The sequence below is a fragment of the Nomascus leucogenys genome, chromosome 7b, assembly GCF_006542625.1.
Source record: "Nomascus leucogenys isolate Asia chromosome 7b, Asia_NLE_v1, whole genome shotgun sequence".
Lineage (NCBI taxonomy): Eukaryota > Metazoa > Chordata > Mammalia > Primates > Hylobatidae > Nomascus > Nomascus leucogenys.
The window spans coordinates 56,588,523-56,612,765 of NC_044387.1; the positions used below are offsets into that span (position 1 = coordinate 56,588,523).

Here is a 24,243-nt window from a genome sequence, read left to right on the forward strand (position 1 = left end):
GACTGTTTTTCAGTTCTTGCTCTTCTGTATTAGAGTTAGTTTATGAACTCCATAAACTTCAAAACCTTAAAACCCCAATTGAATATTTACTAAATCTATGAAGTAATTTCAGGAGAATTTACATTTTTGTAATAGTGATTTTTTTTTTTCCCATGAAGATTTTATTTCTCCATTTATTTGTTTATTTATTTGCTTATTTATTTATTTATTGATACGGTCTCACTGTGTCACCAGGCTGGAGTGCAGTGGCACGATCTTGGCTCACTGCAACCTCTGGCTCCTGGGTCAAGCGATTGTCCTGCCTCAGCCTCCTGAGTAGCTAGGATTACAGGTGCCCGCCACCAGGCCCAGCTAATTTTTGTATTTTTAGTAGAGATGGGGTTTCACCATGTTGGTCAGGCTGGTCTTGAACTCCTGACCTCAGGTGATCTGCCACCTCAACTCCCAAAGTTTTGTGATTGCAGACGTGAGCCACCACACCTGGCCTGTCTCTATTTATTATTTATTTTATTTTACTTTGAGACAGAGTCTCACTCCTTCACCCAGCTGGATTGCAGTGGCGCAATCTCGGCTCACTGTAACCTCTGCCTCCCGGGTCTCCTTGCCTCAGCCTCCCAAGTAGCTGGAATTACAGGCGCCTACCACCACCCCTGGCTAATTTTTGTAAGTAGAGATGGGATTTCACCATGTTGGCTGGGCTGGTCTTGAACTTCTGACCTCACGTGATCCACCCACCTTGGCCTCCCAAAGTGCTGGGATTACAGGTGTGAGCCACCACACCCAGCCTATTTAGATCTTCAATAAAGACTATCGATTTCCTTAAAGGTCTTGCAAATTTTACTAGTTTTACTTCTAGGTTTCGTTTATTTTCAAGTTGCTGCGGTTAATGGTCTTCGTTAAATGACGCTTTTCTGGTTATTACTGCTGTATAGAAATACAGTTGATTTGGCCGGGCGCGGTGGCTCACGCCTGTAATCCCAGCACTTTGGGAGGCCGAGGCGGGTGGATCACGAGGTCAGGAGATCAAGACCATCCTGGCTAACACGATGAAACCCCATCTCTGCTATAAATACAAAAAATTAGCCAGGCTTGGTGGCGGGCGCCTGTAGTCCCAGCTACTTGGGAGGCTGAGGCGGGAAAATGGCATGAACCCGGGAGGTGGAGCTTACAGTGAGCTGAGATCGTGCCACTGCACTCCAGCCTGAGCAACAGAGTGAGACTCCGTCTCAAAAAAAAAAGAAATACAGTTGATTTTGGGTGGGCGCAGTGGCTCATGCCTGTAATCCCGGCACTTTGGGAGGCCGAGGTGGGCGGATCACGAGGTCAAGAGATCGAGACCATCCTGGCCAACATGCAACATGGTGAAACCCCGTCTCTACTAAAAATACAGAAATTAGCCGGGTGTGGTGACACGCTCCTGTAGTTCAAGCTACTCGGGAGTCTGAGGCAGGAGAATCACTTGATCCCAGGACGCAGAGGTTGCAGTGAGCTGAGATGGCGAAATACAGTTCATTTTGGTAAATCTTATATAAGGCGATTTCTCCCTACTTGTAGGTGTGTGTGGGCACAGATATCCCACACACCTCAAAAGTAAAATGCTTTTAGTGTCTACTGTCATATTCTACCCTATGCAAGACTCCTTTTGTTTTTTTTGCTTTTTTCTGAGATGGAATCTCGCTCTGTCGCCCAGACTGGAGTGCAGTGGCACAATTTCAGCTCACTGCAACCTCCGCCTCCTGGGTTCAAGCCTAAAGCCTCTTGAGTAGCTGGAATTACAGGCTTGAGCATATTAAAAAGACTGCTTTTTACTATGTATATAATATGTAGTTTATTCAGGAATGTGGAGTTTATCCTGGTTAAGAAAGTAGTATTTACCATCAAAATTTTGGAAATAAAGATGTTAAAATAGATTTCCAAGCTGGGTACAGTGGCTCACATGTGTAATCCCAGCACTTTGGGAGGCCAAGGCAGGAGGATCCCAAGGATTGCTTGAGCCCAGGAGTTTGAGACCAGCTTGGACAACAGAGTGAGACTCTGTCTCACAAAAAAGAAAACAGTGCATTTCCGCATTATTCATACCACAGTTTTGCCATATTTTCTTTTCAGTTTTTAGGTATCATGTTCCTTTTTTTTAAGTCAGAGGTATCAATATATATATCCTGTTGTAATCTTTTTTAAGCCCTATAACTAGACTGCTCTTGTATTACTGGATATATGTAAACAATTACAGACTAAAGTGATCGTGTGCGTATATAATGCAGAAAAGTACACATGAAGATATTCTTATACAAGGTGGCTCCTGAATTCAAGTCAACCACATCTGATACTCAGCTGAAAGACTAGTCATCTGTTCTAACTGGAGGAAGTAGTGGCTGTGTTAGACTAACCAAGAATCCCTGTAGTTCACTCACAGCCTGTACACTGTACTTCACGGTTTAAGGATAATTTTCTTTATGCCAGTCATGTCTTATGTAGTGGTATCAAAGTCTGACTACCCTGACTACCCCTATGAGGTGGCTGTGCTCAGTGGGTACCTGTCTGGGTGTAGAAAATGCCAGGGCAGGCGAACCAGCATCAGAAAATGGCTAAGGCAGGAGTGGGGCCTATCCTGTTCACTTCCACACTTTGGTCTACTTTGGTTTTTATGGTAAAGCAGGGATAGAGGAGAAAATAACTTAGAATTCTGAAAAACTTAAAAGCAGAGAAACAGTTGACATTTTGTGACTTACTACATGTGAAAAATTAGTACTTCTCCTGGATTTTGCCTGGACTTTTTTCTCCCAAATTAGTATATTCTAGTCATGCCTAACTATGCTATTCTTCATCTAGATGAACAAGAGAACTGGGCAACCCATGATCCACATCTACCTGGACAAGGAAACAGGAAAGCCCAAAGGCGATGCCACAGTGTCCTATGAAGACCCACCTACTGCCAAGGCTGCCGTGGAATGGTTTGATGGTGAGATGTACTCACTGGCATTCTTAATCTCCCTGGCTATAGAGTATGGCATGAGGGAGAAACTTGTGAACCACAGGAGCAAGAAGACCTTCCATCTCTTCTGGGGGAGGTAGATTGCCGGTCTCCCTTCAGTAGTATTAGGACCCAGCCATTGACCCTGGATTTGGAGATTCCCTTTATTTTCAGGCATTAGTATTACAAATCAACCTTGCTTAAAGTGGCAAACACTTCTCTAAGCACAGATTTTCAGACGGTACAGAAAACCCTTCAAAAGAACATCTTAGCCAGTGTACATTTGCATATAGATAAATATATATATTTAAATAAGGCCTTGACATTAATGCTGGGATTTCACTTCAGACAAAACCAACTTGAAAGCATTGAATGACTTGGCCACGTCCAGTGGCTTGCACGTGTAATCCCAGCACTTTGGGAGGCCAACATAGGTGCATCGCTTGAATCCAGGGGCTTGAGACCAGCCTGGGGAACATGGCAAAACCCTGTCTCTACAAAAAAAAAAAATACAAAAATTAGCCAGGTGTTGTGGCACACTCCTGTACCTATAGTCCCAGCCACTCAGGAGGCTGAGGTGGGAGGATCACTTGAGCCCGGGGAGTTTGAAGCTCCAGTGAGCTGAGATTGCACCACTGCACTCCAACCTGGGCAACGGAGCAAGACTCTGTCTCAAAGAAAGTGTCAAAATAACAAGTCCTGGTTCTCTTTTATTGGCCATGCAGTCAGCTTCCCACCAGCTTATTTTCTTCCTTTTGGTAGACAGTGTTTTTTGCTTGTGTTGTTGTTGTTTTTTTGAGACAGTCTCACTTTGTCACCCAGGCTGGAGTGCAGTGGTGCAAGCAATCTCAGCTTACTGCAACCTCCACCTCCCAGGTTCAAGCGAATCTTGTGCGTCAGCCACTGGAGTAGCTGCTGGACTACAGGCGCATGTCAACACGCCCAGCTAACTTTTGTATTTTTTAGTAGAGATGGGGTTTCACCATGTTGGTCAGGCTGTAGGGAGGTTTTTAAGTATATTTAAGTATGGCCTTTTTCTGGCTAGGCACAATGGCTCTTGCCTATAATCCTACCACTTTAGGAGGCCAAGGCAGGAGGATTGCTTGAACCAAGGAGTTCACGAGCAGCCTGGGCAACCTAGTGAGACACTGCCTCTACAAACAATTTTGTAAAATTAGTCGGGCATGGTGATGCATGCCTGTAGTCTCAGCTTCTTGGGAGGATTGCTTGAGCCAGTGAGATTGAAGCTGCAGTGAGCTGTGCCACTGCACTCCAGCCCGGGCAACAGAGTGAGACCCCCATCTCAAAAAAAGCCTTTTTCTGGCCTTGTCAGTAAAGATCTTGGAGAAGATTACAGGCAGACCTAATGCATCTGGGTGTGGTCATTTGATGATGTCGTGGAGTTGGTGAACAGGGAGTATAGGGGAGTAATTGATGCTCTGTTGTCTTGTTCCAGGGAAAGATTTTCAAGGGAGCAAACTTAAAGTCTCCCTTGCTCGGAAGAAGCCTCCAATGAACAGTATGCGGGGTGGTATGCCACCCCGTGAGGGCAGAGGGATGCCACCACCACTCCGCGGAGGTACTTTTTCTGAGCTCCTGTGTTGCATTAAAAGGTTTTCAATACACTTCATACCCTTGAGAAACCTGATTATTAGAGTGAAGAAATATAAAATTGTGTGTAGAGTCAATACTAGACTATTGAGAGCTAACAGTGAATGTTTGTGGGAGTAAAAGGAAGAACATGGGAGGCTGGAAGCCACTCTGCCTGTCAACTCCAGACTGCCATTTATTCGGCTTTGGTTGTGTCTGTATAGACATGCCTACTCCATATAGAATTGTGGGAGTTCAGCCGGGTGCGGTGGCTCACGCTTGTAATCCCAGCACTTTGGGAGGCCGAGGCAGGCGGATCACCTGAGGTCAGGCATTCAAGACCAGCCTGGCCAACATGGTGAAACTCCCTCTCTACTAAAAATACAAAAATTTGCCAGGCATGGTGGCGCATGCCTGTAATCCCAGCTACTCAGGAGGCTGAGGCAGGAGATTGCTTGAATCTGAGGGGCGGAGGTTGCAGTGAGTCAAGATCGTGCCACTGACTCCAGCCTGGGCAACAGCGCGAGACTCCGTCTCAAAAAAAAAAAAAAAAAAAAGAATCGTGGGAGCTCTGATTCTGTAGAGCACGTGGAACACGCTCCTCACAGGGAAGGGGGCTGATGCCTGAGCCGCACGGAAACACGGGACAGGTGATGGGGAAATGACAACAGTGGTATCTGTGGGTTTACTTAGTGATTTTTATTTCCCTAGCAAATCTGGTGCTACAGAGAAATGATTTGCTGTTTCTTGTTGTAGGTCCAGGAGGCCCAGGAGGTCCTGGGGGACCCATGGGTCGCATGGGAGGCCGTGGAGGAGATAGAGGAGGCTTCCCTCCAAGAGGACCCCGGGGTTCCCGAGGGAACCCCTCTGGAGGAGGAAACGTCCAGCACCGAGCTGGAGACTGGCAGTGTCCCAATCCGTATGTACTTGTCTTGGCAAATTGATACCCTATGAGTGAAGCCACCCTTCCCTCACCCCATCCCTACTGTAGAGTGGATTGCTCTGTCTAGAGGAACAGAATGATGACCCTGATGGCTGGTTAGGGACACTAGTCAGCCATTCACTGAATGCTTCAGAGCCTTCTGAATATTGATTTGACCTGTCCTGTGGGTGCAGTGCTGCCTGAGGCTGTGCCCTAAAGCCTGGGTGTACATAGATCCTCTTGATAGTGAGTGTGTACCTGTTCACACACCACCTTTCCTTATCTTCCTTAGTTCAATTGGTGATTTCTGCTGTGATGTAATTGTATGCAGGGGTTGTGGAAACCAGAACTTCGCCTGGAGAACAGAATGCAACCAGTGTAAGGCCCCAAAGCCTGAAGGCTTCCTCCCGCCACCCTTCCCACCCCCGGGTACGTGCAGGTTTCATGAGTGTCCCTTCAGCTTCCTGGTGCTAAACCTCTTTTCTTATTTGTGGGCTTGGTAAACTGCAGCTGCCCTCTGCTTAAGAACCTTGAGTTGTCGTGTCGTCATTTCTAAATTGTCAGCCCGATGCTGAGATTGAGTGAAGTGTCTGGTTTGTTTCTGCTGTGAGAGAAGGAAGCAGAGCAGCTTCCACAGTGTCCACAGGGCCTCTGCGGCCACCCACTGACTGCTTTCGCCCTGCTCTTCTCACCTTAGGTGGTGATCGTGGCAGAGGTGGCCCTGGTGGCATGCGGGGAGGAAGAGGTGGCCTCATGGATCGTGGTGGTCCCGGTGGAATGTTCAGAGGTGGCCGTGGTGGAGACAGAGGTGGCTTCCGTGGTGGCCGGGGCATGGACCGAGGTGGCTTTGGTGGAGGAAGACGAGGTGGCCCTGGGGGGCCCCCTGGTCCTTTGATGGAACAGATGGGAGGAAGAAGAGGAGGACGTGGAGGACCTGGAAAAATGGATAAGTAAGTGCTGGTGAAAAGCAGCTGTGGGCCGCCAGGTACATTAAGAGGACAGCCCCTCCCAGCTTGGTTGGAGCAAGTCCTCATGGCGCTAGGAAGCTTGTGCTAGTGCTTGGGAGGAGTAGCCAGGAAGGGGCACCTGGGGGCTCTGGAAGGGCTTCCTTACCCCTTCCCATTCTAACCAAAGGGCCCTCTTTACCTTGCAGAGGCGAGCACCGTCAGGAGCGCAGAGATCGGCCCTACTAGATGCAGAGACCCCGCAGAGCTGCATTGACTACCAGATTTATTTTTTAAACCAGAAAATGTTTTAAATTTATAATTCCATATTTATAATGTTGGCCACAACATTATGATTATTCCTTGTCTGTACTTTAGTATTTTTCACCATTTGTGAAGAAACATTAAAACAAGTTAAATGGTAGTGTGCGGAGTTTTTTTTTCCTTCTTTTAAAAATGGTTGTTTAACTAAGACTTTAACAATGGGAACCCCTTGTGAGCATGCTCAGTATCATTGTGGAGAACCAAGAGGGCCTCTTAACTGTAACAATGTTCATGGTTGTGATGTTTTTTTTTTTTTTTTAAATAAAATTCCAAATGTTTATAAGCAGTCATCCTTCTCGGCCTCTGTTCCACAGTCACTGCGTGTCTGCTGGGAGCATGCTCCCACCCCATCCAGGAGAGGGGTGCCTTCCAGATAAACGGTTTGTTCAGGGGTCGTGTGAGGGGAAATGTGAAGCAGTTGTGATATGGAAACAGACTCTGGCCCTGATGCAGCCTCTCAGAGACCCACTAGTGTCCAAAGGTTCAAGGAGAGATCCAGGTAAGGGAGGCACAGGAAGAAATGGAAATAACTTTGCCTTCCATGGGATCACAGATCAGGCACTAGGAGCATCTAAGGGGCTGCTCCCTCAGGTGAGGGACGATCCCTCTCAGGCGGACTGGGTCGGGCCCTCTCATCCCCAGCACTACTGGGCATGCATTGTGTGCACCTCTGCTGTTTCTTTCCTTGGTCATTTCCTGTTCTGTGTTTGACTCCCTGCGTTTGGAAAACCCTCCCTTAACCAGCCATCATCCCCCTCCCTCCACCAAACCATCTTCCTGGCCCTTTCTACAGGAAGTGCATGGAAAGAGCTGTGTCCACTCCTCCCTCTCTGGAACCCACTTCATTCTTTGCCTGCACTAAAACAGCTCTCAGTCACCAACCCCAAATCAATGGTCATTCCTTCTCTGTTCTCCCATCTCCTTCATTGCTTCCTTTTTCTCCTATCCCTAAATGCAGGAGGGCCCAAGGCTAGCATTGGGCTCCCCTGAGCCCCCCCACTGCCTGGCTGTCCTTTCCATGCTTTAGCCCTTTCTCCCTAGGGCCAACTCGGCTTGGGTGCATGATGGGTGTAGAGCAGGGCTTGCTCTTGCCCCATCCTGCCTACACCCCAGTTCAGCAAACACGCACTTGCCCCAAACCTTGGAGTCATCCGTGACCCATTCTCAAACCCCAGCCCCCAATCTAGCTCTCTTCCAAATCCAGGACAGTGCAAATCCACCCACGGCCCCCACCTCCATGACGCCACCTCACTGGGTTCCCTGCTTCTCCCCTCAGTATCTCCAGCCCTTCCTCAGAAGCCAGACCAAGGTTTGTGGGGTTTTTGTTGTTTGAGATGGTCTTGCTCTCACCAAGGCTGGAGTGCAGTGGTGCAATCACAGCTTCACCTCCTGAGCTCATTGAGTAGCTGGGACTATAGGTGTAGCACCCGGCTAATTTTTTTGATGTTTTTGTAGAGACCAGGTCTCACTGTTGCCCAGGCTGGTCTCAACTTGGGCTCAAGTGATCATCCCACCTTGACCTCCCAAAGTGCTGGGATTACAGGCATGAGCCACCACACTTGGCCCAAACCAACTTGACACGGGAGGTCATCTCCAGTCTCAAAACCATTTGGTGGTTCCAAGCATGCTTGCCATGCCCCAAAAGACCTCTGGGACCCCAGCTGCCCTGCTTTCCCTTGCACACCAGTCTAGCACTGTTCCTCAAGGGGCCGAGGATGCTCTCACTGCAGCCTTGGTGTGTCAGAGCCAAGATGCACACATACCTATGAGGCCCAAACTCGACTAGGGCATCACTGGGCCCCTGCGTCGTGCCAGGCACTGCACTAAGTACCTCCGTGCGTTTAATTCCTAATAACCTTCAAGGCAGGTAACATAGGACAGCCACACCTCAGCTGAGATGGGAATAGAGAGGTCAAGGGAGGACTTGCCATTGAGAGGCCGAATTGAGCTAAGGGCGGTCGCCCTCCAGACCCTGCACTCTCACCCTCCCACCAACCCACTGTATACAGGCACCTGCTTCTGAAAAGGATGGGTGCCCTGACACGACCCGCATGCTGCCAGCACTAAGGGAAGACAGGCAGCTTGCTCTGGAAGCTGCTACTGCACAAGCATCCGTCGGACTCGCATTGCATAGGCTCCCCAGGAGTAGCCTCATGTCCCTGCCCTGAGAGGGGTTTGTCACTGGCACTAAATAGCCCTGGTAGAGATGTTTACAGCAGGCAGGTCTATTTTTCTCAGCCCAAAGAAATTTCTGGACGCTCTGGGCACAGATGCCCTCAGGCAGCATGGATTCCGAGCCTGTCTCAAAGGGCTGCACGAAGCTGGCTGGTGCCAGGGCATGAAGGAGGTGGGCAGGGCAGAGAGCAGAGCAGGTGGAGAAAAAGCCTGGCCTCTACCCACACCCTGCTCAAACTCCCCAAAGGCACCTAGACTAAAAGTTGCCAACACAAACTTGAGGTCCCACGAGGCCACATGGCACAGGCCCGGGCAAAGGTAGCGGGGTCCATGGGGAGACTGATCTGTGTCCACAGGGAGTGGCTCCCCTGCTCGACGGGGAAGAGCGCAGGGCTGCAGCAGCAGCAGCAGCTGTGGGGCTGAGGACACTGCAGTCTGACAGGGACAACAGCTGGCCCTCGTGCTGTCCCCTCCTGCCCCACTCCTGACAGATCTGATGGGCGCAGGGCCGGCAGTGAGGACAGTGTGACGCAAGCAGGTTGGAAAGAGCCCACTTGGGTTTTCCAGTTTTGCATCTCTCTTGTGGAGGGCACTGGAGGCAGCTCAGGGTCACCTGTCCCACAGCCAGAGCAGGAGCTGACCAGCAGGTGTCCTTGGAGCCGAGCCCACACCTGGACACAGCAGCCAGAAGCCTCCTGCGAGTCCCTCACTCAGCCTGGGCTGCGCTCAGAGCCTCAGTCCAGACTGGAGAATTTGGAGTTCTAATCCAACCAGTGCCAGAGGTTCCTGGAGCTGCTCGGTAGCAGGGCTGTACGCCACAATGAGTTTTGCCACAGCCATCATCTGACCTCTAGCTGCAACCAAGGCCAAGCAGGCTGCTGGCTGGCACCCAGCAGTGGGTGCAAGAAACTGGCTATGTGCCCTCTGGCCAAAGGCCAGAAGGAGCCCACATGGGAGCCACAGCATTCTGTGCACAGAGATGGGTGGCCTCAAGGGTCCATGCAGATGGGCTCAGGGTCTGTATAACCCAAACCTCCTGTCCCTCCAGCAGTTTCTGTGGTTTCTCTTGGTCCTGCAAGGAACAAGGGAGACCATGTAGAGGCTGAGGCTTTCCCAGAGGTGGCCCCACAGGCCCGGGGCCACCACACGACAGAGGGGGTCAAAGCTAGGGTCCACCATGCCCTTGGCCAGGGGTCTGACCCCCCAGTGAGGTCTGCACCATAGCAGCTACATGTCCTAGAATCAGGTCGGAGGCTGATCTAGAACAGGCCTCTTATCACTGGCCACAGCTCATGGGAGAGAAGGAGGAAGGAATTTCTTTATAATCCCTCCTCCCCAAAGAAGTGGATATGCTGAGCCAGGCCTCACTGAGCTGGGTTAGTGGCATTATTTTTCACAACCCCATGATGTAACTACTACTACTGTCCCATTCTGCAGATGGTGCCACTGAGGCTCAGGGAACTCCACCATCCCACCCAATGACCAATGACAGAGCCTGGGTTCAATCCAACTTCACTCATGTCCAAAACCCCAAAATGCAGCAAGGTAGGTATAAGCAGGAGTCAAATTCCTGCACAGCTGCTGGCTACACACATCCCATGCCTTCTCTGGGCCTCAGTTTCCCCAAATTGTAAAATGAGACCACCTAAGAGTATCATAGCTCATCGGGGTATTTTGAAGATGAAATTGTTATGTGTCCACACCCTGATTCACCCCCACCCCAAACCTGCAACCCTCCTCCACCTCCAGCAGCCCTCCCCTCCCCAGGTGTTAGCACCTCCGCCCTCCCAGTGCTCAGCCCTGGGAGTTGTCCTGGATTCCGTCCTCACACTCAACCAATCCACCAGCACATGAGCTTTCCCCTCACAATATGGCCAGAATCCAGCGCCCCTCACCACCTGGTTTCCTCTGAGGCTCCAGCTCCTGCCCTGGCCCACCGCAGCAGCCCCAGGGAATAAGACCTAAGCCAACCACCCCTGCTCTAAATCATTCCATGGCTCCCATGTCCCTCAGAAGAGACACGGCCCCCAAGGCCCTGCTTAACCGGCCCTGGGGTCTCTCTAGTCTCTCTACCTCCTCCCTCACCCACCTCCCTGCACTCCAGCCTCAGCCACCTCCCCAGTCTTCTTGAGCACGCCGGACACATGCCCACCTTGGGGCCTTTGCACTGGCCGTTCCCTCTCCCTCTCCCTCTCCAGATATCCCGGACCTTCCTCCCTCACCTCCTTTCCTGATGAGGGATTTTAAGTTGCAGCCCCCCTCACACCCACACCCTCACCCGGCTCCATCCCTGTCTTCTCTGCACCTCATCCCTGTCTCTTCCCTGGGGCTGCCTCCCTGCCAGACTTGGACAGCAGGCCCTGAGAGCTGGCTCTGCTTGGTTCCCTGCTGTTTTGCTGTTGATTTCCAGTGCCCAAAGAGACCCAGCACACAGTAGGTGCCACACAGGTGTCAGCCTTGAGGATTGCTAGTTACTGACTTCCTCACTGGAGGAAGTGCCATGCCGGGTGCTGAGGTGAGAAAACGCCTTTGAAAAGGTCACACAGGTCAGGCAAGTGGCTCATGCCTGTAATCCCAGCCCTTTGGGAGGCCGAGGGGGGCAGATCACCTGAGGTCAGGAGTTCGAGACCAACCTGGCCAACATGGTGAAACCTTGTCTCTACTAAAAATACAAAAAGCCAGGCGTGGTGGCAGGTACCAGTAATCCCAGCTACTCGGGAGGCTGAGGCAGAAGAATCGCTTGAACCCGGGAGGTAGAGGTTGCAATGAGTACAGCCACTGTACTCTAGCCTGAGCGACAGGGTGAGACTCCATCTCAAAAAAAAAGAAAGAAAGAAAAGGTCGCGAGGACTCTGGGATGATGCCTGTTAGTGCCTGGCACCAAGAAGCCTGGCTCACAATAGGTGCTCAACCAACGCTGCTGATCCGTGGATGAGGGCGTCCCCATAATTGTCATCTTCAAATCCTGGCTCCACCAGCTGCTCTCCTGACTGTGCCCCAGTTGGGTGTGAGTGTCCCTCACAGAGGTGACACACCATTCCATTCAGGTCAAGGGCGCAGAGCAGTCCTGGCAGCGCACAGTAGGAGATTTATTGGAGCTCTGAGCCTGGCTGTGGTTGGCGGCTTCCCTGCAGGCCTGCCGCACCCGTGTAGCATGGCTGCCGCCCAGACCCGCCCGACGTCCCGCCCAGCCCAGCCGGCAGCAGCAGGGGGCAGGATTTCCCGCTGATCCCGGCGGTCCATCCTCCGCAGTTTAAAAAGAGCCCAGCAGGGCTTAACCCTCCCGCGTCCGGCCGGCCTCCGATGTCCCCTGTGGAACTCCGGCCTTGGCCATCTGCCTACTTCTCTGAGCCTCAGTATCCTCATTTGTAAAACCGGTTCCCCTCATCTCAGGGTCAAAACCGAGCATTCAGTGAGCACAAGGAGCCCTCAGTCGCCAGGGCCATCCTCCCCCTCCCCGCGGCGGTGCCGGTTATCTGGCCAGGGTAGGTCCACCCGGGAGGAGGTGACTTTGCAGCCTCCAGCCGCTATCGCTTCCTGACTTCATCTTGGGAACAGGCCGTGCTGTGCGCCAGCCCGTGAAGCCCACCGTCCGGGGAGGGGGGCGATTAAAAGATCCCAACCTCCTCCCCAGGAGACCAAAGAGGTTGGACGGGGCCCCGGGTACTAGGCTGGGTGGGGGTTGGGCGCCTGGGCCAGTCACAGTTGTCCGGGGGCCCTGGGGCCCTCTGCGTCGAGAGCGCTCGAAGACCCGGGATTCCTGGCCCGATCGCGTGGGGAGACCCCAGCTCCTCCCCAGCCTGCCCCGCCGGCTCGGGGAAGGGGCGGCCCCTTTAAGAGCGCGCGGCCCCGCCCGCCCCCTCTGGGCCGGATCCGAATTCCAGGGAGGCGGGGCGGAGACGGCGGCGAGGAGGAGGCCGCGGCGCGGGACGGATCGAGCTGCGGCTCGGGCGGCGCCTCCCTGCGGCGGGCCCGGCCCGGCTCCGGCCCCCGCTGGGGCAATGCTCCCCGGGGCTGCAGGATGAGCCAGGTGAGCGCGGAGACCCCCAGCACTCCCCGGGGGCGGGGCGGCGGGGCGGGAAGCGGCGTCCTCGGCCTCTGTTCCCTGGGGCTGTGTGACCTTGGGCGGGCCCGCACCCTCTCTGGGCCCAGGGCCCGAGCACCGGCGGGGCCTGCGGAGGCCTCTCTGAGTCCTGGCCCCGCAGGCACCGGCCTGGAGCGCTGGGGAGGCTTCTTGGAGGAGGCGGGGCCTGGCCCTGGCCCCGGATCGCCGAGACCGGCCACGCTGCGCCGCCTGGACGCCGGGCTCCTCCACCCACAGCTCTGCGACCTTCACGAGCTCGGCCCTTTCTGCGCCTCAGTTTCCTCATCTATAAAATGGAGATAATGCCTCCGCGCGCTGAGCCCTAGCGCGGTCGTGCTGTTACACTATTGCTGCTGCTATGTCGTTGTTAATGATGGCACAGCCCTTATGGAAGGGGGGCCAAGGAAGGCACGGGGACCTTCCCACAGGACGTGGGGTAGGCACCAGCCCTAAGCCATGCACATAATAACCCACTCTGAGGTCAGGACCTGGGTTCCTTTTGTGTCCACTGGGGGCCTTAGCCGTTGTTGTTACTTCTCTAGGTCCCAGCCCTTCACAATGGGCGCGCCTCCCTGCCTGAGAGGGAGGCCCCAGCCAAGCCCTAGTTTCCACCCCAAAAAGCCACACAGCAAACACTTAATGGACCCTGAATTTATAAAAATTATCCCATAGAGTCCTATGAGGCAGGGAATGTTACTGTACCCATTTCGCAGATGAGGAAACTTGGGGCACTGACATTTCCCAGACCCAACATGTAAACCAGGCATTTGGCCTGAGTGACAGACTGGTGCAGGTGGCCAGCAGCTTAATTTGTACTGAGCGTTTACTGGGTCCCCACAGCGATCCTGAACTGTGTTCCTGCCCACAGTGACTCGGCCGGTCCGGGCATGGCAGACCCAGTGGCGGGCATCGCGGGCTCGGCGGCCAAGAGCGTGCGGCCATTTCGCTCCAGTGAGGCCTACGTGGAGGCCATGAAGGAGGACCTGGCCGAGTGGCTCAATGCCTTGTACGGCCTGGGTCTCCCGGGTGGTGGCGATGGCTTCCTGACGGGGCTGGCCACGGGCACGACCCTGTGCCAACATGCCAATGCCGTGACCGAGGCTGCCCGCGCATTGGCAGCCACCCGCCCGGCCCGAGGTGTGGCCTTCCAGGCGCACAGTGTAGTGCCTGGCTCCTTCATGGCGCGCGACAACGTGGCCACCTTCATCGGCTGGTGCCGCATGGAGCTGGGTGTGCCGGAGGTGCTCATGTTTGAGACTGAGGACCTGGTGCTGCGCAAGAACGAGAAGAGCGTGGTGCTGTGCCTGCTGGAGGTGGCGCGGCGTGGGGCACGCCTGGGCCTGCTCGCCCCACGCCTCGTGCAGTTCGAGCAGGAGATTGAGCGGGAGCTGCGTGCTGCACCCCCAGCCCCCAACACCCCTGCCGCTGGGGAGGACACCACTGAAACCGCCCCTGCACCAGGGACTCCTGCCCGCGGCCCCCGCATGACACCCAGCGACCTGCGCAACCTCGACGAGCTGGTGAGTCCCCCAGCACCAGGTGTCAGGGACACGACAGCACAGCCAGTGCCTGCAATCTGTCCCTGAACCTCCCAGGGTCCACCCTGCTATCTGCAGAACAGTCTGCCCCACAAAGAGTGCACATGTTGAGCACCAAACCAAGGAATGTATACCTGACCCCAAGGAAATGGGTAGCCCACAGAGAGGGAGGTGCTGGGGAGATGACGCAGCCCAGCCAGGCCTGGGACAGGATGCGGGCTCCTGGCATGATCTTCCCTCGCTTTGTGTGCTAACTGTGCCTCAACTGAGATTGTGCATTCCTTCTTCTGGGGGGCCACATGATTGGGGCACCTCTTCTGTGCCCTCCCTGCAGTCAGTCTTAGGCAGATGTGCCCACAACCAAATGGAGGCTTGAGGTGGAGTGGGTGTTGTGATGCTCGGTTGAGACGAGGCATGGAAAAACCTGGGCAAGGTGCCTGGCACACAGTAGGTGCCCCAGGGGGCTCTGCACGTCTCCCCACTCCCCAGGCACCCCTGGGAAGCCTAGCTGGGTTGCTGCTGTTGCTGGGAGCAGGGATCCTGTTTGGAATTACAGGATTCGTTCTACTCTAAGCATAGGAGGTGCTGGGCCCTGCCCCCAAGTCTCTCCTCTCCCAGGATCTGGGTGGCCCCTGCTACCCCTGAGGGTGGACCAAGAGTTTCCTTCTTATCGGAAGGTCAGGACTACAATGTGCCTGCCTGGGAGGCAGATAGCGGATGGCAGTGGGCAGAGCCTGGGGCCCCATCCCCTGTCCTGGACCAGGGTCACTCAAGGCCCCACCTGCTTATTTCCTCTGGCGGCACCACTGCCGCTGTGGGCGGGGAGGCGGGCAGGGCCGCCCACATAGCCAGCTTGGCAGCGCTCTGGCTCTGGTGGGGGGCTGTATGTGGTGTGTGCTCACTCGGCCAGTGGCCTGTGTGTGTGCGTGTGTCCGATGTGTCTGTGGTATGCCTCCACATCAGTGCCCACCCAGGGACATGGGGCCCCCTGCACCTGTGTCCTGTAGCCTGCCTGGCCTTCCTGTGGGCCCCAGCCTTCTTGTCTGGGAAGTGGGTGAAGCGGGAGTGAGGACGGGCTCTGGGGCTTCCCCAGGTCTAGGGGCTATGGGATGTTTGTCACCGGGTCTCAGACCATGACCTGACCACAGCCCCATCATCTCATCCTGGGCAGCTCCCTGGGCCCAGAGAGCCAAGAAAGGGGAGCTGGTGAAAGGTCACGTGTGGGCCGGGCGTGGTGGCTCGCGCCTGTAATCCAGCAATTTAGGAGGCCGAGGCGGGTGGATCACCTGAGGTCAGGAATTCGAGACCAGCCTAACCAACATGGAGAAACCCCATCTCTACTAAAAATACAAAATTAGCCGGGAGTGGTGGCACATGCCTGTAATCCCAGCCACTCGGGAGGCTGAGGCAGGAGAATCGCTTGAACCTGGAAGGCGGAGGTTGCAGTGAGCCGAGATCGCGCTGTTGCACTCCAGCCTGGGTAACAAGAGCGAAACTCCATCTCAAAAAAAAAAAAAAAAAGAAAGGTCACATGTGGAAGCCGTACCCCATCTGGGGCAACACCGCCTCCATCCGCTTCCCCGGAAAGTCTTCCTTCCTCTTGACCCTGGAATGGCTGACATTAAGCCCCCGGAGGAGGACTTGACCTCTGACCCCTACCCTCTCTCTCTGGCCTCAGGTGAGGGAGATTCTGGGCCGCTGCACCTGCCCTGACCAGTTCCCCATGATCAAGGTGTCGGAGGGGAAGTACCGTGTGGGGGACTCGAGCCTGCTCATTTTTGTGCGGGTAAGGGCCTGGGGCCGCCCCAGCGGGCAGCAGCCAAGGTGGTGGGTGGCCGGGCACCTGGGGCACAGCTGTGACCTGCCCACACCTGCAGGTGCTGAGGAGCCACGTGATGGTGCGAGTGGGTGGTGGCTGGGACACGCTGGAGCATTACCTGGACAAGCACGACCCATGCCGCTGCTCCTCCACTGGTCAGTGCCGAGGTGGGGCTGGGGCTGGACGGGCAGGGGACTCGCTTCTGTGGCTCTGTCCCTCACATGCTGCCTGTCCTCTCTCCCTGCAGCTCACCGCCCACCCCAGCCGAGGGTCCGCACCTTTTCTCCACAGAGGGTGTCGCCCACCCCCAGTCCCCGCCCTGCTAGCCCAGTTCCCGGGAGTGAGCGCCGGGACTCCCGGCCTGAGATGACTCCCATTAGCTTACGAAGCACAAAGGAGGGGCCCGAGACCCCACCCAGGTGAGATGCAGGACGACGAGGAGTGAGGGGTCCAGAGGGTGGGGGGGCGTCAGCCCTGGCCTGCAAGATGGGTTGTCTGTGCGCCAGAGTGACTCACACCCTGGGAAAAGTGCGCGTGGGTGGGGGCGGGCCTGGCTTCCCATCTCCATGGCAACCCAACCAAACCATCAACACAGCTGGGGCGGGCCCTGTGGCTGGGCGGCAGCCAGTCCAGCTCTTGCTTCCTCTGGCCCGTCCTGGGAAGGGGGGTGTCTAGAGCCCAGGAAACTACTTCTTTCGTGGCTTTTGGGGCCCTGGGCGGCTGGAGGAAGCTGCTCACTTCTCCCTGGAAGTCCCCAGGACAGACCGATGCCCCTGACAGCCCCGTCCACCAGCCACATACCCTGCTGTTTCTCTTCCTGCCTGTTCTGCATGCCGGTCCTTCCATGGTACCCCATCTGTCTCTCTTGTCCCCCTGCCCCAGGCCCCGGGATCAGCTGCCCCCCCATCCCCGCTCCCGCCGCTACTCTGGGGACAGTGACTCCTCAGCCTCCTCCGCCCAGAGCGGCCCCCTTGGTGCCCGCAGTGAGGACACAGGCATTGGCCCCCGGAGGGAGCGACCCAGCCGGCGGCTGACCACAGGCACCCCGGCCTCTCCGAGACGGCCTCCTGCCCTGCGCAGCCAGTCCCGAGACCGGCTGGATCGCAGCCGGCCCCGGGGGGCCCCAGGAGGCAGGGGAGCCCAGCTGTCGGTCCCCAGCCCTGCCCGGCGGGCCCGGAGCCAGAGCCGCGAGGAGCAGGCTGTGCTGCTTGTGCGCAGGGATCGAGACGGGCAGCACTCATGGGTGCCAAGGGGCAGGGGCAGTGGGGGCTCGGGCAGGAGCACCCCCCAGACTCCCCGTGCCCGCAGCCCTGCAGCACCCCGGCTTTCCCGGGTCTCCAGCCCCAGTCCAGAGTTGGGCATCACACCGGCCAGCATCTTCCGCACACCCCTGCAGCTCGACCCGCAGCAGGAGCAGCAGCTGTTCCGACGCCTGGAAGAGGAGTTCCTGGCCAATGCCCGGGCCCTTGAAGCTGTTGCTAGCGTGACCCCCACTGGACCAGCCCCTGACCCAGCTCGGGCCCCCGACCCTCCAGCTCCTGACTCTGCCTACTGTTCCTCCAGTTCCTCCTCTTCGTCCCTCAGCGTCCTGGGTGGCAAATGTGGCCAACCTGGGGACTCTGGCCGGACGGCCAATGGGCTGCCTGGGCCCCGAAGCCAAGCCCTTTCCAGCTCCTCCGATGAAGGTAGCCCCTGCCCTGGCATGGGGGGGCCACTAGATGCACCTGGGAGCCCCCTGGCTGGCCCCGAACCCTCGAGGACCTGGGCACGGGGTCGGATGGACACACAGCCAGACCGTAAACCCTCACGCATCCCCACGCCTCGGGGCCCCCGCCGCCCCTCCGGACCCGCAGAGCTTGGGACCTGGCATGCCCTGCACTCAGTCACCCCAAGGGCTGAGCCAGATTCCTGGATGTGATGGACCAGCTCAGCTGTCCCCAGACCCCATCCCTTCTCCTTTTCCTTTGTGGCCTTAACCCCTCTGCATCAGGGAGCCCCCTCTGCCTCTTGAGTACCAGACCTCATGGGACCAGACCCCTTGGGACCACATGGCACAATGGGACCTCTGTTGTACATTCCAGTTGGGGGATAAGCGTTGCTATTTAATTACTAATATTATTGAATGCCTTAGAGGAGGCCGGGCGAGCCCGGTGTTCTTAAGACCTGTGGCCCAGCAGAGCCTCTTGACAGTAAAGTTTTGCTCCAGCCACCTGTCTGTTTCTTGGGGACTCCGCCTTGGGGCCATTCAGACCCTCTCGAGGACCCTGGAGTTAACTGCCTGGAGGCCAAGCCTGGCAATTCTGACCTCTAGGCTTAAGGCGTTATCCCGCCCAGCCCAGAAATCCCAGGTGCACTCAAATTATTTTCCCTTTTATTATCCCGCGATAGGTGTGGCATAAAGAATATGTCCAGTGAAGCTCCAGGAGCAGGCTGCGTGTTTCCAGTCAAATTCATAGCCAAGTCCTTTCCATCCAATAGGACTGTGACCCATTGAGGTCCCAGAAAGGACTGGCCATCTCCAATGGAGCTTGGGACCTGGTTGGGTCCAATGAGGTTCAAAAAGGGGCCCGTCGCTTAGGAGACTGGGTTGGAGCTTTCCTCATCCAATCAGGGCGGGGACTTCCCTGTCCAGTCCCAGTGAAGTTGGGTAATCCCGTCCAATCCAGGTCCCTGGTTGTCCCAGTTACAAGGTGGGGCCCATGGATGGCATTGTCCAATCGGGTCACATGAGGCTGCAGCGCGCGGGATGCAGCGCCCCCTGCAGGCGCAGGGCCGGGTGTGCAGGGCGCGCGCGCACCAGAGCGCAGCGCAGCAGTTCGCGGAAGAGACGCAGCACGTGCCAGTTGTACTTGGCTGAGCACTCGAGGTAGCCGCAGCGCCATCCCCTACGCACCAGGGCGGCCAGCGCGCGCCGCGGTCCGAAGCGCAGCCGCTGCCTGTCCCGCTTGTTGCCTACCACGAGGATGGGCGCTTCGGGCGCGCCCGCCGGCCTGGGGGCCGAATGGAGATGAGAGACGCGGTGCCGGGGACCCCACGGCCGGAAAATTCCCCCAGTGGGTATACACACGCAGGCGCATTCCCTTCCTACGGCCAGAGACCCCCCCCCCCCCACAACGAAACCCCAGGCCCATGTGGGCCAAAGAGCACATAGAGCTTAAGACCTTCCCACGGGCGAAGGCCTAAGACTCGGCCCACGACGTTGGGAAACCCTACACACTCTCCTCAGGCAAAGGCCCTGCCAGACCTGGTCCTAGCTCCCCACCTCCAGAACTGCCGGGCCCCTACCTGGTCTCCGCGATGCGCTGCCGCAGGGCCTTCACGTAGTCGAAACTGTCCGGGCTGCAGATGTCGTAGACGAGCACGAAGGCGTCCGTGTCCTGCAAGCTCCAGTCCTTAGCGTCTGGCCACTCCTGGGGACAGGAGGCCGGGGTTTGCGGAAGCCTCCTTTCCACTCTCCCGCTCTCGAACCCTCTGCAGGGGCCTGGACGCTAATCCTCAGGCCAACATCACCCCCATACAGACCTCTGTGCCCCTCCCCCAAGCTTTCCGGGCCCTGTCTCCTCATGACCACCAGAGTAAAATTTTCCAAATCGTGCCTGGAGCCTGTCAGCCACCCTCCTTCATCCTTGGTCTCCCCTCTGTTTACCCCGAATCTTCCTCTTTTCAGCTTTCCCCAACTCGGCTCAGGCCACTCTCCTCCCTAGATAATCTCGGTGCTTACCACTGCCTCTAAGACCAATTCCAAAGCCCTTGGCCCGAGCCCCGTGGTCCACCACGCCCCAGACTGTCAGCTGTAACCGTTTATGCCCGTAGCGTAAGCACCTGCTGGTCTTTCCACCTGGTATGTTTTTGCCACTTCCTTTACTCAGAACTTAACTCGGTCTTCCAGGTTCAGCTCAAATGCCACTCCCTCCAGGAAGCCCTGCTTAATCCTGCCTGCTCTTTCCTCTTCACTGCTCTAGGGTCGGAGGTCTGTCCTTTACTTTGCACAAATTACTAAACGAGTCTTCGCTCCAGGGCACAAAAATGATAGGGCAGAGAATGAACCCCTCCACCAGCCCCCGTAGAAAGTACACCCCTGCTCCTGATCCCAGTCTCTCCCATTGTAGCTCTGCTCAAGGCCCCAAACACAAAACGCCACACTCTCGGGAAGGCACCGCTATGCACCACCACGAGCTGCTCCACACCCCCAGCGGAGGCAGGCAAAGGTGGAGGCGCTCACAGGAGCAAGGGAACGCCCCTGGGCAAAATCGCCCGGCCTCCAGCCTGGGCTTGGGCGTCTGCCAGGTCAGCGGGAAGGGCTGAAACGCAAGTATCCCAGGACACACACACATCCCTCCATCCCGGAGCACAGCCAGGCGCCCGAGGCCTCCACGCGGACACGCACGTGTGCACCGAGCACGCACACCCCTCACACTGTCACACGCCCCTGCTCGCTCCTCGAGCCTCTACCTCCGGATCCCCGGGGCTCGAGCCGGGGCCAGCGACGTCGCCGTCGCGGATGCTCAAGTCGTAAACGGCGCCGTCGAGCAGCACCGCGGGTCGGTAGAGGCGCGGCCCGTCCGTGGGCCGGTGGCGCTCGGGGTAGTCACCGAACAGGAACTGGCGGATGATGGCCGTCTTGCCCACGCCCGGGGCGCCTAGAACGGCCACCCGCAGGCTACCCCCCATGGCCGGCCGGTGCTACCGCTCCCCGCGCTGGAAAGCCTCATGGGCCGGCGCCGCGCCGTGCGCCCCCCCCGGCCGTGCGCCCCGCGCGCTCTGCCCGGTGCGCCACGGCCCCGCCGCGCTTCTCGTTGCCCCTCGGAGCACCGAGACCGGAGAGGGCAGGCCCGAGGCCGGAGCTGGCGGCAGGAGGGCGGACAGACAGCGGAGTGGGCAGACAGGTGGCGGGCGCGCGAGCGGCTCGGGCGGGTGCCGAAGCTCGAGAGAGAGCAGACCCCGCTCAGACACCGCCTCCGCCCCGCAGCGCCAACCCAGGCGCCGGCGGCCACGCGAGGCCCCTAAGTCCAACCCCTCTCGCGGCGCGGGTCCCGCAGCGGTGCGGGCCGCGGGGGGCAGCGCTGCCTCCCGGAGCCTCTGTGCCTCTGTTCTTCTCTCGTTTCCGCGCCTGGAGTCGCCGCCCCAGCCGCCGGCGCGAGCGAGCGGGGCCTCCCGGAGGCGGCGATGAGGTAACCGCCCGCCCCTCCCACCTTCCCCCACCGCCCAGGACGCCCCTCCCAGGAAGGGTCGCAGGAAGGTGACTGGGGGACAGAGACCCCGGAGAGGGCCTACCCCTTCCTTACCCCCTCCGCGTGTCCCGCTCCTCTCACCCGCTCCAAAATAGAAGCCCCTTCCCACCCACTGCCGCGGCCGTTCTTCCAAACACTGCTCGCCCCCACGCTGGCTCCCGACAAGCCCCGGCCCCCGGAGTCAGGCCGCCCGGGGTCCGAATTTGGGGGGGCGGCTGTGTGACCTTGGGCGAATCGCTGCACTGCGCTGGGTCTGCGCTCCGCATCCGTCACAGGCAGACTCCTCAAGAGGCTCCGACCTTTTCTTGAGAGCCTACTATGTGCCAGGCCCATTACCTACGTGATTCTCGAACCTACAGCCTCAGCCTGGCATCGCTGGTTGAGAGAAGAGCAAACAGGCCTGAGAGGGGAATCTGCAAGGTTAGAAGAGCAGTGGGGGGGCCCTTGAAGTCTCCTCTGAGGTCCCTCCTACCTTCTTCCTGCCCACGGGGGTAAATGGTCCACACTAGACAATATTCAAACGGCCGTCCTCGAGGGGAAGTGGGGACAGAGGGGTGCCGAGACCACAGCAGCTTAGCCCCAGATCCCTGTCCCAACAAGGCTGGAGGTGACTAAATAGAGAAAGATCCAGAAATTGGCCCACTCCACCTCCATCACTACTAAGGTCACGTTTCCTGCGTGAGTTGCAACCCGCAGCTCCCTTCAAAGGGGTGCAACCTGCAAAACAGGCGCCCAGAGCCCAAGTTCCCCCTCCCTGAAGCTAGTGGAGAAGCTCCTGCCCCATCACAGCTTGGAAAGCCTGGGTTAGCCCAGCCCCCCATCCTCTGCCTCTGCTCTCCTCCTCGCTGTGTGGGGGCTCCCACGTCTCTGACCTGCACATGGCAATGCTCAAGAAATGGCCGCAATTCACAAATATCTCTGCACTGACTAAGGAGTTCATTTATTTATCCCCTCAACAAATATTCCAAATCTTATTGCTTGTCAGGAGGCTGAGATAGATTTAAAAAACAGAAAACAGGAAAAAAAAAAAGTTCTGCTTTGGGAGAGAGGGTTCTAGAACAAATGGGATCTAGGGACTTGAGTCAAAGCACAGACAATGTACCCACACCAGCCCAGGGGAAGTAGGAGAGCTAAATTCTGAAGGGGAAGGAGACACATCCTCCAGGGAGCCTGTATGATGACAACCAGAAAGTGTCTCCAGAACAATGGCTGTGCTTTCATCCTCCCATGCTGGATCAGGGGCTGGGGTCCACTTTCACTCCTCTCCTCAGCCACTAGAGAGCTCAGAACCACCTCTGTCTAGTGTTCCAGGTCTTCTAGCTCAGTGAGTGGGGACTGCTGGCTTCATTCTTTCCTACCATGATTTTTCCCTTCACTTCCCTCTTTCACATTGTAACTTTTCAGACTTCTGGGTTTTGTTGTTGTTTGAGACAAGGTCTTGCTCTGTCACCCAAGCTGGAGTGCAGTGGTGTGATCATAGCTCACTGCATCCTCAACCCCTTGGGTTCAAGCGATCCTCCTTGCCTCAGCCTTTCAAATAGCTGGGACTGCAGGTGTGTACTATGACATCCAGCTAATTTGTTTATTTTTATTTTTTGTAGAGGTGGAATCTCACTATGTTGCCCAGGCTGGTCTTGAACTCCTGGCTTAAGCAATCCTCCCTCCTCAGCCTCCAAAAGTGCTAGGATTACAGGCGTGAGCCACCACATCTGGCCAGACTTCCGGGTTTTTGACTTTTCAGGCTTCTGGGTTTTGTGAGCTGCTTCAATTCCTTTGGGGAACAAGGCAAGGAGTAAATAACAAGGCACTCAGCAACACAACAACAAAACCCAGAAGTCTGAAAAGCTGACACCAGGACGGTCTTTTGTTTGTTTGTTTTGAGGTGGAGTCTCGCTCTGTCGCCCAGGCTGGAGTGCAGTGGTGCGATCTTGGCTCACTGCAACCTCCACCTCCTGGGTTCAAGCAATTCTCCCGTCTCAGCCTCTAGAGTAGCTGGGACTACAGGCACATGCCACCATGCCCGGCTAATTTTTGTATTTTTTAGTAGAGACGGGGTTTCACCTTATTGGTCAGGCTGGTCTCGAACTGCTGACCTCAGGTGATCCACCCGCCTCAGCCTCCCAAAGTGCTGGGGTTTCAGGCGTGAGCCACCGCACCCGGCTTTTAAGGTCTTCTCAATGCTAGGTGCACTCCCGCCCACCCCTGGGTATTCTTTCTCTGGAAAACTTTCCTTGCTTCTCCTTCCGACACTACAAACAGAGCTGTGTGTGAGGCGTCTCTGGCTCCCAGTATGTGTTTTTGGATGGTGAGGGGAAGGGGCACTGTGGACTGGGAACGTCCTGAGGCTCCCATGAAGCCCTGCAAACCCCACAGCGTGCCATGTTCCCTAGGAGACTCTCACAGCAGCGTTCCTAGCAGCACTGCCCGTTTATCAAGGGCCTGTGGTGTGCCAAGCCTGACCGACAGCCTCACGCTCACTGAGGCTCCCAGGGACGCCATGATTGGGCCACAGTTGCCTAGCAGGAAAATGGCAGCACAGGGGCTGGAACCCAGGCCCTTGGGCTCCAGAGCCTGGCTTTCTGCAAAGCCTGGCTTCATCTGGACCCAGAGGGTTCTCAGGAAGTACTCAACTGAAGCTCAGCCCC

The 24,243-nt window shown here is 56.6% G+C and overlaps 3 protein-coding genes across 13 annotated transcripts in view; 2 read left to right on the forward strand and 1 right to left on the reverse strand.

Annotated features, from left to right (window-relative positions):
• The window catches only part of EWSR1 (EWS RNA binding protein 1), a 30,128-nt gene extending 23,093 nt beyond the window's left edge, over positions 1 to 7,035 (forward strand). For 6 of the 10 annotated variants that reach the window (XM_030816036.1, XM_030816040.1, XM_030816035.1 and 3 more), the window contains 6 exons: positions 2,830 to 2,959; positions 4,428 to 4,550; positions 5,318 to 5,480; positions 5,815 to 5,912; positions 6,181 to 6,433; positions 6,637 to 7,035. In XM_030816036.1, coding sequence (XP_030671896.1) covers positions 2,830 to 2,959; positions 4,428 to 4,550; positions 5,318 to 5,480; positions 5,815 to 5,912; positions 6,181 to 6,433; positions 6,637 to 6,676 — 807 coding nt within the window. In that variant the 3' untranslated portion in view covers positions 6,677 to 7,035. The remainder of the gene's footprint in view (positions 1 to 2,829; positions 2,960 to 4,427; positions 4,551 to 5,317; positions 5,481 to 5,814; positions 5,913 to 6,180; positions 6,434 to 6,636) is intronic. The other 4 variants (XM_030816042.1, XM_030816043.1, XM_030816039.1 and 1 more) reach the window with 3 other exon arrangements.
• A 5,536-nt stretch (positions 7,036 to 12,571) lies between these two features.
• On the forward strand, positions 12,572 to 18,576 carry GAS2L1 (growth arrest specific 2 like 1). 2 transcript variants are annotated; one of them, XM_030816050.1, is made up of 6 exons: positions 12,572 to 12,956; positions 13,879 to 14,530; positions 16,227 to 16,334; positions 16,426 to 16,522; positions 16,615 to 16,786; positions 17,250 to 18,576. In XM_030816050.1, exons 2-6 carry the CDS (start codon positions 13,898 to 13,900, stop codon positions 18,283 to 18,285), a joined length of 2,046 nt encoding a protein of 681 aa, XP_030671910.1. In that variant the 5' UTR covers positions 12,572 to 12,956; positions 13,879 to 13,897; the 3' UTR covers positions 18,286 to 18,576. The 2 variants fall into 2 exon arrangements, with proteins under 2 accessions (XP_030671910.1, XP_030671911.1); XM_030816051.1 differs by having other exon boundaries at positions 12,634 to 12,956; positions 13,851 to 14,530.
• Positions 18,577 to 18,721: 145 nt separating this feature from the next.
• On the reverse strand, positions 18,722 to 21,591 carry RASL10A (RAS like family 10 member A). Its single transcript, XM_003258045.4, has 3 exons — positions 20,820 to 21,591; positions 19,653 to 19,777; positions 18,722 to 19,357 (listed from the first exon to the last, which is right to left on the reverse strand). Exons 1-3 carry the CDS (start codon positions 21,036 to 21,038, stop codon positions 19,090 to 19,092), a joined length of 612 nt encoding a protein of 203 aa, XP_003258093.1. The 5' UTR covers positions 21,039 to 21,591; the 3' UTR covers positions 18,722 to 19,089.
• Between the last annotated feature and the right edge of the window lie 2,652 nt (positions 21,592 to 24,243).